We start from the raw sequence: 13005 nt of genomic DNA on the forward strand, positions 1-13005 counted from the left end.
TAAGAGAATGTCTCCAGGAAAATGATGCTTATCAAGAGATATTTTGAGAAATTTTATACAACAAATGCCAGTTTTTTTTGACATCGTCATGCCATCCATATGACCCAAAATGTCAGAGTATTTGAGGAATTGTAATAGAGAGATCTAAATGGATTCCACAAACATTCATCCCATGAGAAGCTCCATTAGATACATTTCAAAAGAGCTACATCTGTGAGTTACACAAAGAATATTATTGACACATCCTTTTTGTGGAGTCCTATAGTATAGAAGCTTTTTAACTTTCTTTACCCTAATTGACCACTAAATCTGTTTTCTTTAAGAAAATACCACTAACTCAAATCATGGTCTGTAGATGAGTACTAGTGCATAAACTATTTGCAACAGGACCATGAAGAAATAAGATTAAAAGCATACTCTCAATTTTTTAATTCATTTCTTTGCACAAGTCCTCATATTATTGAAACTTTGAATTTCAATAATCATATGGCATATTTTTCCCTATTCCTCCTGGGGGAAGTGATTAGATCATGAGGGTGACTCCATGAATGGAATTAGTGTCCTTATAAAGGGAAACCCAGAGAGCTCCCTCATTCTTTCCACCATGTGGGAACACAGCAAAAACTTGGCCCTCTATGAACCACAAAGTGGGTGCTCACCAGACGTGGAATCTGCTGGTATTTTGATCTTAGACTTTTTAGCTTCCAGAAGTGTGAGAAATAAATTTCAGTTTTTATAAGCTACCCAAACTATGGTATTCTGTTATAGCAGCCTGAATGGACTAAGATACAGGTATCAATGTTTACTACGTTAGGTACCCAGGCATGTATCGATTTATTTGTTCTATCTTGCAGGTTATTATTATTATTCCCATTTGGAAGTGAGGCATAAGCTATTAAATGTTGGAATACCATTAAACAGAAAAAAAATTAACCTGAAAACTTCACTGATATACCCCAGAACACAGCACCATGCTTGGCACATAAAGGAAGCCCAATACATACTTCTTAAACACATAAATCTATGCAGGTTCTCACACTTCTGAGCCTTGTCTATCATTAAAAGTTTATTCTCGCTCTACCAAGCTGCATGGTAAACACTAAATGATAACTTTAATCCCTGGCTCCAGCTTAGTTCCCGATCTTCTGCAACCCTTGATGAATCAATGAAGATTCACTGGACACCAAATATTCTGAAAAACAGAAAACCTGGATCAAGCTGTTATTTTTTGCTGAGACCCTTTGAAACACTCTCTGTTTGCCCATCTTGAAAAGGAAAGACATGGCCATCATGACACCTGAAGCCTTTCCCACGTATCAGAGTATTCAGAATATTGACCGCCACATTGTCTTAAAACACTCAAGACTAATGTTTATTAATGGGGGATCGGTTAAATACTAATCATGATACATTGATTCGCTGGAACATTATCCCATCATCAAAAAAGAAGAGAGATAAAACCATATGTACTGACATGGAAAGGTGTCCAATATTTCATAAGTTAAAAAAATGCATTGTCTTTAAAGAACCATGAATATAATATGTCCACATAAAACAATGAATTCCTACAAGAAAAAATACTAATCGTGTCCTATGTGGACAAATTTGGAGTAAATTACACAGGCAAAGGCTCATAGCCAGATTTAAAAGGGAAATAAAAGTAGTGTTCTATGGCAAACAGGAACAAATTAACAAAATGAAACACTTCTGAGTTTTAAGCAGTTCTTGCATCTACCTGAGAGGCAGCAGGAAAGGGAAATAACCTGTTTGCTCCCTTAACATTTAGAAAGCCATTGTGTTCTTAGCCTGATGGAGCCAATGACCCGTCAGTATTTCAATCTCCCTCCAGCTCAGTGTCCTTTTCTGGGCTAGGACAGACCCTCTAATGGTACACTAAGAACTAGCTGGTGGTTTTTTAGGTCATGGCAAGAATTTTTCACAAAACTCTCTCTGAAAAGTACAAAGAATATATTGCCTTAATGTCCCCCAGCACAGTCCACTGGTAGAAACCATCAATCTGTGATTCCATGCCCATGGGGCAAATAGTTGCCTCTCAAAAATACGGGGCCCTAATTCACTGTTAGGACAGGGCCTTCTAACCATGGGTACTTCCCAGGGCTGGGACTGTGATCTGTGTAGTCACACAGGGACACATGCCCAGATGGGTCCCGCACTTGATTTAATGTTCTGCTATAGCTGTCTTGAAATTTGAACAAGGGTCCCTTCCTCTTTATTTTGCACAGGGTCCTGCAAATCAGGTAGCTGGTTTTGGTGCCTCGATACATGAGGGGGCTATAGCGAAAGGAGAACAGACTGGCAGAGGGGAGAGTTAGTTTCTGGCCTCAACTCTCCCACTCACAATTCCATGACTGAGGTGGGCCACTTTCCTCTGGGCTGTATTTTCTCTGTGTGTGTGTGTGTTTGTGTGTGTGTGCACATGAGCATATGTGCCATGCACACTTGAGTGCCCCAGCTGACCTCACTAATGCAAGACACCTCCCAGCAATAAGAGTGGCTCAAAATGATAGTAAGCTCAAAATAAGGAAAAGGGGGGCACTCACAAAAACAACCACAACAGCTAATTCTGATAGGCCTGGGGGTAGGGGGGAGATGTGTGGGATCAGGGAATGTCCCTCCTGCATATAAGGCTGTCATTGCAAGCCCTTTCAGCTTTAAACAGAATGTACCTATGTTCTAAAAGGGAAAGCCATTGCTTTGGTCACTCACGCCCACCCACTTTTACTAAATACTAATGATAATAAATAATATTCCTATTATAGAACCCTTATTTCTCCTCAAAGACATACAACTTACTAAACAGATTATATGAGGCTTAAAAAAAAAAAAACAAAAAAAAAACCATGGCACACTGCCAAAGATCGGTGTGCTTCATTAGAGTCTGTCAAAATTGAAGGATGGTTTTCTTTTCTTTCTTTCTTTTTTTTTTTAACACATACATAGAAAATGACCAAAAGCATCTATATTACCTTGTTAACTTTCACACCTTCTTTTGGAGTTTGTTTGGTTGCTAGATTATATCCAATCATCTGCTTAGCCAGCTGTCCCACAACATTAGGACTAAGAGGGAGAGGGAAAAAAAAAAAAGAGAAAAAAAAGAAAAGAAAATCAATGCCTGTTGAAAATCATCTTAAAGCAGAGTCCATATATCCTCGTGTCCACACTACACAGGGTCCATCCACCTTCACCCTCCAGGAAACCAGGGGTCTTTCTGCTCACATGTGCCTAGCACCGTGCTAGGGGCTCACCAAGAGCAAAAGAAAATGAGTGAACGAATGAATGAAATCAAGGGTGCTTGCTGACCCCCTGCTACCCTGTCCCCCCAATTAAGTTACAGTCATAGTAAAGACATAAATCTGAAATGAATATGAGCTTTAGACAAGGGTTGAATAAAGACTTGAGAGTGGACAATTTGGGAAATATTGAACAAGGACAGGGATAAGGAAGAGGGTAAAGATCAAAGTACATAGTGAAAGGCTATTTGACAGGAACAGGAAGGAAAGTGCTCAATGCTGGGAGACCGGGCAGTGGGAGATGAAGTTGAAAAGACAGGCTGGGATAAAGGAAGCCTTGTACTATCAGACAGGAGGTACAATTGATGACGCCACCGGGAATGGGGAGCCCCTGCAGGTTCTTGAATAGGGGAGTGACATTACAGAAGTAGCATTTCACTTGCAAGTGGCATCATTTCCAGCATTTATGAGGAATCATTGATTGGCTACGAGAGAAGGACTGTCAAGTTTCCACCAGTTAGTGAAGAAAAATCCTTCTGTGGGAGCAGAAGGAAGACGGGGGCATCACCAGAGCCCTCTGCCTATAATTTCAGTTTCCTCTGGTTTCTATGACTTGCTCCTGGCCCCATCCAACCATCCTTCTCAACGTGCCTTTCAATCATGAGCAAGATCTTCCTAACTGCTCAGCCCAAAGACAAAGAAGTAAAACCTCCAGACTTACTCCTTTGTTAAATGAACACCTCCTTTCAAACCGCTATTGAAGACACCTTTTCCTCTTCCTCCAGCTAAGATCTGGGCTTTTAAAACAATTTCTTTTGCATCTGAAAAAGAAAAATCCAGAGTTGGTAGCTGATTTTAAATTCATTCTTTCTCTCCCTCCCTCCCTCCCTTCCTTCCTTTCTTCCTTTGCAACAAGGAAACCAATAATGACATATAACTTCCAAGTGACTGCTAAAAACTCTAACTTTGAAAATAAAGGCAATAAAGAACTTCAAAACACATCAATAAGCCTAAATACAAAGCTTGTTTCCCCAGCACATTCAAATGTTTCCTACCAGTTTAATCAGCTAATACTCAACCATCCAGAGGGAATGCAAGGCATGTGTTTTCTTGCTCTTTTCAGTGTGCCAGAAGACACTAAATAAATACTGGAGGGAGGTATTAATTTTACTGTGTAATGACACAAAGTACTAGTCTGTCAGTCAGAGAAGCTAACTGCATGTCAGCCACAGGAGATGTCAAAGTGAAGACTGGATTATGTGGGGAAAAGGTTTAAAAAGCAAGATACAAAAGTCTGATTTAATAACTGTGTTCTTAAAAAACCAACAGTTTTCTGAGCACTTGTTCTACATATTGATAGGGTTGGGCAAGGGAGGACGAAATGGATTAAAACTAAGAGCAAGCAATACTTTAAAATACTGGCAAGGTAACAAAATATTCTGGGGGAAGCGGGTTGTGGAATCTCTGTTTCTCAGCACACTCAAGGAAAATAGGAAAATCTTGACCTTTTAGACTAGAGTTATAAGGTCAAATATCTCTATGGGCCTTGCAGGAAGGTTGGGTGTGTAAAATAGCCCAGAGATAAACAGGGCCTTCAGCAAACAGGAGAGCTCCCTTCTCCAACCACACATACACACACACACACACACACAAACAGCAGCTTCCAAATCTAATATGTTTAACAAACTAAACAGCACACATCTGCAAGCCACAGCTGGCATCCTCTGTTTGTGAGTCATCTTTGTTTAAAATGAGAGACGGAATCAGACAGTCTTCTTCTGTAAGGCTATGATGGTTTTTCTGATTCAGCACACCAGGTTTAGAATCCACACACCCAGGGTTCAATCCAGCCTTCATCCCTCACCCAGCTGTGTGACATTAGGCAAATTACTTAATGTCTCCGAGACTCCATTTACTCGACTGTGAAACGATAAGGGTTCTTTTTAAAATTAAATGAGATAATACAGGTGAATGTTTTATCTCAGAGCCAGAAAACTCATATGATTAAAGATTATTGCCTCAAATAGTTAATTTATTACTTTGTATATAACCAAAATATATAGAACATATATTTTGCATATATACAATCAAAAGGATCATTTCAGAGATGGTAAAAAAAAAAAAGCTGATTGGTATCTGACACCACTCATGTAAGGCAAGAGCTCCTAAGTGTTGGCTATTTTATTAAATAGTTATTACTGTCATCGTTGTTACTCATAGGTAAATTGGTGAAGGTTCAAAGAGTTTTATCACCAAGAGGGAGCTGCAGAAGGATTTTAACTATGAAGGCACTGGGCCAGTTGCCCAGCTGATGCTGTTAAACCATTAAGGCTCATTCACTGTCATCATTGGCTGGTCTTCCTTTCTCCTGTATTTGCTTACACTCAGAAAGCTAGGGCTCACCTTCCCCTCATAAGCAAACATAGTTCCTCCTTAGAAGTTTATACCCTGTGACAATAGTTTCTGCCCTAGACATGAATCATCCTAACATGAGTCAAACCCTGTCTTACACTCGTAAACCTGTTCCCATCAAGCTGAGTAGAAGACAAGCTAATTACTAGAAACTGATCAGTAAAGGAACCAAGTAAAATGAATTTATTGCATATTTAGGCATGTAACAATAGCAGTAAGAGCAAGGATATTGGAGTTCAACAGACCTGTGAAAATCTCCAACCCGATTTACTACTTTCTTTGTAGAGAAGAGACTGAGATTCAGAAAGGTAAAAATAACATGCCCTCCGTCACATGTTCATAGTAAAGGAATCTACAGTGTTATGAAGATATGAAGAATAAATGAAATATAGTAGGTAAGGCACCTGACATCATTTTTTAAAAAGTCAAAATATGATAGCTATCATCACTTTAATGATTTTTAGAAATTATTTTTTTAAAGTGATATATAGGAAGACATTTCCTATTAGTCTTTTGAAGACATCAAGTGGAAAGGAAAAAATACTTTTTGCTGTCTACTCAGATTTTTAATTGTGATCACTTCAATTTATTTTTAAAAACATAACCAGCATTCCATGGCCACCATCATTTTTCATATCCTTGTCATCCAGAAGAAAGAGATGCTTCCCTCTCCAAGCTTTCTCGCAGCAAAACTTGAAAGCCAGACAGAATACCTAATTGTGCATTGTTAATTGGCACTACGGTGGCTTGATTAGATCAGCTTTAATCAGTAACCATCAAGACACAGAGACAGTTGTATCCTCAATGAAGTGTTGTCAATTACACATGTCGCTATTTGACCTCCCCTCGAAAAAACTCCATGCTACTCAGTGGGTGGGCCAAGGCATTACTTAGGAACCTGTGAAGCCATATATCAGCACAAACTGGAAAAGACTATCCAATCTATGAACAGCATCTGCAATTTATACCCCAGGCCAAAAATGAGTTCACTAAAATCATCTTTTCTGATTAGATCTCAAGTACTAAAATCAATATAGCAGGTCAGCAGTCCAAAGTAAAGCAAGTTTTCCTCATCTTGAGGGAAATTCTCACAACGTAATTTAATTCAGTGATTATTTACTCAAGGTGCTGAAAATTAACTGAAGGGCCAAATCCTACTCAACAGTAACTAGTCTCTTGTTCCATATTTACCAAGTGGATTCACACTTACTTAATGTCATTCTATTTTATTTAAAGATCTGATTTCTACAAAAACTCACAGAAATTTCTGTTTAGGTTTTTTTTTTTTTCACATTACCTCCTACCCCTGCTCCCAAACAGAATTACAAAAGAATATCCTATACATGAAATCCAATTAAAAAGAGAGAATTAAAAAACCCTATTCTAATAGATTTTATATAAAAATAGATTGCAACCTAGACATTGATAACCATATTACTGAACTCTGAGTAGGCATAACTCAGGTCTGTATAACTCCAAACTCCTTGCTCTTAACTGCTACCTGTATATGCAGTAGCTTAAATATAGTGAATGCAAAACATTCACTATATTTTGTTCTTTTTTCTGGTGAGCTTCTGATAATGAACAGTACTCATGGCTAGGTTTCCACTCAGTTTGATAGGAACCAGATTATTATAATTTAAATATATTTTATTAGAAAACACGGTAAGACATATTTGATAAACTTATAAATATGTAAGACTCTCAAATACCATATCACTTACAAGAACAATATTTACAGCCATTTAGAAAGCCTAAACAAAACCCCACTCCAGGGTCTATTAGCTGAATCAAAACAATGCTTTTGCAAATGTTTTCCTCTCATTCTTCATCAAAAGCATGATTCTAATTGTAATATAGTTTTATGCCAATTGATATAGTCACCCAATTGTCACATGCTGGATGATAAATGTTCTTGGAAGCATTGTTAATCTAAAGGGAAAAAAATCAATGCATTAAGGAAAGCACAACCTAAATATTACAGAATAAATAAGAAACATTTTTAATTAGGCAAGCTTTGTAAAAGTGGTTCACTTCATTTTATAAGAGATGGCATTCTGTAAATATAGTAAATACAAAATAATGTTCATGAGACATAGTTCAGGACGATAACGGGGACCACAGTAAATGTCTGAAAATGTTAATCTAGTGATATGAATAAGTTATTTTCAACTGTCTTTTTAAAACAGTTAAGTGATGCATCAAATATTTGTATTACCAATCTGGTTTTTATTCTGCATTGCTCTTTTCCAAAATATAATACTTTCCTAAATGCAAAGCGTAGCATTCTGTACACTGATATGGCAGTGAGATGACTACCAACATCATCATCTATTCGAGTCAATAATATTGGACTTGTTGCGGAAACTATGATTTCTGATTTCTAGGGTTCACTGACTGTAGCAAAATTGGAATATCTAGTTTTCAGCACAATTACATTGTGCAGTTTCTAGCATGGTGATCACATTTCATGAGGTTTGATAAAATTCCTAATCGGGACAGTTAAAATGTAGTTCAGTATTTCAGATTTACTTTTTACCAGAAGGCAAGAAAGAGAGGAGAAGGCAAGCCAAGAGTCCAAAGACAGGGAAAGATGGAATTTTATAAATAACACAATTATGGGGAGATAACTTAGAGACCTAAGTGCCAATTTCCCAGAGGAAATGAGCTCACTTCTGTGTTTCCATTATGACTCCAGAACCCAAACTTAACAATAGAATTACCAATCTTCAATCTTTCATATCTCCAATAGACTGACACATATTTCTTCAAGTTGTAACTAGGTCACTGGGAATAAGATGATATTCTGAGGACTCTTTCCACATGCCCAATGGCATTTTTGAGACTGAAACAATTATTTCTACTTCCAACATGTTTGAAATGGGCTCATCAACTCTGAGACAGAGAATTTCAAACATATAAGACATCAGAATAAACCATTTCACCACTGGTCATGTCACTAGACTGAATTAGATTGGAGATACTTGGCTCCCCACCAGCATACTCCCCACCAGACATTTAAATTGCACATATCTAAAAGAATGATTTTCATAAAAAACCTAGGAATATATTTAAGGAACTATTTAACATAGTTCTCTACAGGGAGAACTATGAAACACTGAGGAAGGAAATAGCAGAGGACGTAAACAGGTGGAAAACCATACCATGCTCGTGGGTCGGCAGAATCAACATTGTTAAAATGTCTATCCCACCCAAAGTGATCTACAGATTCAGTGCAATTGCTATGAAAATACAAACATCATTTTTCACAGATACAGAAAAAATAATTCTATGCTTCATATGGAACCAGAGAAGACCCCATATAGCAAAAGCAATCTTAAGCAAAAAGAACAAATTGGGAGGTATCAATTTACCAGACTTCAAGCTACACTACAAGGCTATAGTAACTAAAACAGCATGGTACTGGCACAAGAACAGAGACATACACCAATGGAACAGAACTGAGAACCCAGATAAAAAAAACATCCTCATATAGCCATCTAATCTTTGACAAATCAGACAAAAGCATACACTGGGGGAAAGAATCCTTATTCAATAAATGGTGCTGGGGAAATTGGATAACCACATGTAGAAGACTGAAACAGGGATCTGCACCTTTCACCTCTCACAAAAATCCACTCACAGTGGGTAACAGATTTAAACCTAAGGTATGAAACTATAAGAATTCTAGAAGAAAATTTTGGAAAAACTCTTATAGACATTGGCCTAAGCAAAGAATTTATGAAGAAGCCCCAAAGGCAATCACAGCAACAACAAAGATAAATAAAGGGAACCTGATCAAATTAAAAACCTTCTGCACAGCCAAGGAAACTATCACAAGAGCAAACAGACAACCTACAGAATGGGAGAAAATATTGGCATGCTACATATCTGATAAAGGGCTGATACCTAGAATTTATACAGAACTCAGGAAAATCAGCAAGAAAAAAATCAAACAACCCTATCAAAAAGTGCGCAAAGGACATGAACAGAAACCTTTCAAAAGAAGAAAGACTAATGACCAACAAACATATGAAAAAATGCTCAACATCTCTGATTATCAGGGAAATGCAAATCAGAATGGCCTTTATCAAAAAGTCCCAAAACAATAAATGTTGGTGTGGATGCAGACAGATAGGAACACTCATACACTGCTGGTGAGACTGCAAACTAGTATAATTTTTGTGGAAAGTAATATGGAGATACCTCAAAGAGCTTCAAGCAGAACTACCATTTGATGCAGCAATCCCATTATTGGGCATCTACCCAAAAGAACAAAAGATATTCTATAAAAAAGACATCTGCACTCGAATGTTTACAGCAGCACAATTCACAATTGCAAAGATGTGGAAACAACCTAAGTGCCCATCAATACATGAGTGGATTAATAAAATGTGGTATATCTGTACCATGGAGTTCTACTCAGCCACAAAAAACAATGGTGATATAGCACCTCTTATATTATGCTGGATAGAGCTGGAATCCATTCTACTAAGTGAAGTATAACAAAAATGGAAAAACAAGCACCACATGTACTCACCATCAAATTGGTTTTAACTGATCGACACTTAAATGCACATATAGCAATAACATTCATCAGGTGTCGGGCAGATGGAAGGGGGAAAGAGGGGATGGGTATATACACACCTAATGTGTGAAGTGTGTACCATCTGGGGGATGGATACTCTTGGAGCTCTGACTTGAGTGGGGCAAAGGCAATATACATAACCTAACCATTTGTATCCCCATAATATGTTGAAATAAAAAAAATTAAAAAATAAATAAAAGACTGATTTTCAAATTTAAATAAAAAATGGAAATAGGACAATCTTTAGGACAGGGATTTGTGATACAATTAGGAAGCTGTCCAGGGAGATATTACTTCACATTAAGAAATCCTTTACTGATAAGGCTTTTATGTAAGTTGTAAATCTAAAATTTCCTATTGAATATGATATCCAATTAGTTCCACATTATCCAAAATAATTCCTTTATGCAGATACTGTGGGGATATGATAATACCACTTTGAACAGTTTATTGATTATAAAAAAGATAATATCTCCACACAAAATACGTTTATGTTTTGAAGGGAAAAATTTGAATTTTAGTCTCTATAACAATTCTTAAAGTTTATTAAGTCATTGTTTTTTCACATTGCCATGGTCCTTAAAAATGTTGTATATTTATTACTACATTATAGGCCTCATTAAAGTCTATAATGATAAATTAGCCTACTCTTCTGATCTTGTCACTAATCTTACTTATTGCTTTCATAACCATTAATACACACTTTGTTGGTAATAAAATTTTTAAAGCTTGATAAAAATTACCTCCAGAAAGGCCCAATTCAGTTGTAATATCTTACTCTTACTTCTCATAAAAGATACAATCTTGCTCTTTTCATGTAGTTTAATACCAGCAAGCCAATCTTACACTGTGTCAACTAGATTAAAAGATATAATTCTACAAGAAAGCTTAAGAACAGAGTCTCCTAGTATTGATGACAAAAAATACCCATGTGATTACTGAAGCACCTGTAGCTAATTAAAGAATCTCTAACACTAAGGCTGCAAGCATAGCGCATGAAACAAATCTTTTGCAAGTGAAGCCACTTTAAGAAACGACAACTCTTTAGAAGAAAACAAGTTTCTTCAGAAGAAACGCCCAGAAAAAATCTCTTCTGTGTTTTATACAGATTACAGGATGGATTGATGATATGCATTGGTAATAAAAATGCCTGTGTAACATTTGTAACTTCAACAGAGCTTGGAAACAGTCATGGCAGATGAAAAGCATTTATGAACATCAAAATCATTTCTGCAGTTGTTGTGGCATGTTTGAAAGGCAGGAAGGAGAAAAGGAAAACTAGCTATAAAAAATCAGTTTTCTCCCTGATCTCCAAACCAAAGAGGTGAGTCAATCAGGGTTCAATGAGAGAAGCAGAACCATTACGAGTTATGGATAAGGGAATCAAAGCTTACAAAATTGCAGGAGGAGCTGAGAAAAGGAAGGTCTGAAAGTGAGGGTTGAAGGATCATAGGAGTCTCCAACCAGCCAAGCAGAGGAACCAGCACCTCCAGATGTAGAAGTGGTATGGCAAAGGAGGAGTTGTGGAGGACATGCGACTTGTCACCAAGTGCTATAGTTTGAATGTTTGTCCCCCATCTTATGTTGAAATTTGATCCCCAATGTTAGAGGTGGGGCCTACTGGGAGGTGTGTTTGGGTCATGGGGGTGGATCCCTCATGAATAGATCTACACCCTCCCATTAGCTCCCATGAGAGAGCTGGTTGTTGACAAGAGCCTGGCACCCACCCCCACCTGCTCTGCCATGTGATCTCTGCACACACAGGCTCCCCCTTGCCTCCCACCATGGGAGGAGCAGCCTGAATCCCTCATCACATGCCCTACCTTGAACCTTCCAGCCAGCAGAGCCATGAGTTAAATATAACTAAAGTTCTTTTCTTTATAAACTACCCAGCTTCAGATATTCCTTTATAGCCACACTAAATGGACTAAGACACCAAGCATCTCATGAGGGGCCTGGGTCCATACTGATCAGCAGGGTCAGTATTTGGGAAAAAATAGCTGGAGACAGACCAAAGGGGAGAAAGGACAAGGTGGAGCCTCTTGCCAGAATCTCTACATTCACCCATCACCACCTAGTCACAATGAACTGCAGAGAGTAAGGGCAAATTCCTCTTTCGGTCAACTCAAATCCAAAATTATACAGGGAAAAAAATCCTGAGAAATGCAGTTCCAGCTTAACCAAAGTGACATGGTATCTAAATCACCACATGTCATGGTAAAGAGATCTGATGGCAGAGCCCACAACTGGTGCAGATTCAGAACGAACAGCTCTGAAATTTTTTGGAGTGGCTTGAGAACCCATTTTGGGCAAAGGAATGTGGATCCTTTGGCTGCAGATTATTGGATGCTACCTGACAATAGAAACATAAAAGGAGATTCTCTTGTTGATCTTAACCAGTGATGCACAAGGGAGGAACAAAGGTAGAACAGCCAGAACGGCTATGGGTGTGCATGCACTCTTCTACACTGCTGGTGGGAAACTCAGGAAATCTGTATTTTCAGAGCCAACTAGAATGACTATGAAATTTAAAATGTATATAATATATACACTGCCTGGCTGCACCCATATTTAAAGATGTTTCTTCCACTTTTACAGCAATATTATCAATTCCTCTATCTGACCCTCCACTAGTGAGAGGTGTTCTCATATGCAGTCATAATTACTGTGTGGAATCTTCGCTCTGCTGTCCTTGACTGCCATCATTCGCTGCCCCTGGGTTCTTGACCACACTAATGTCAGTTTCCTTACGCT

The 13005-nt window shown here is 37.9% G+C and overlaps 1 protein-coding gene across 1 annotated transcript in view; it reads right to left on the bottom strand.

Moving 5' to 3' along the window:
* The window catches only part of SUCLG2 (succinate-CoA ligase GDP-forming subunit beta), a 256631-nt gene that overhangs the window by 123933 nt on the left and 119693 nt on the right, over positions 1-13005 (bottom strand). Inside the window, exons 3-4 of the mRNA XM_069473782.1 lie at positions 3973-4072; positions 2988-3078 (exon numbers count right to left, since the gene is read on the bottom strand). Coding sequence (XP_069329883.1) covers positions 2988-3078; positions 3973-4072 — 191 coding nt within the window. The remainder of the gene's footprint in view (positions 1-2987; positions 3079-3972; positions 4073-13005) is intronic.

This window comes from Eulemur rufifrons, chromosome 7, assembly GCF_041146395.1.
Source record: "Eulemur rufifrons isolate Redbay chromosome 7, OSU_ERuf_1, whole genome shotgun sequence".
Lineage (NCBI taxonomy): Eukaryota > Metazoa > Chordata > Mammalia > Primates > Lemuridae > Eulemur > Eulemur rufifrons.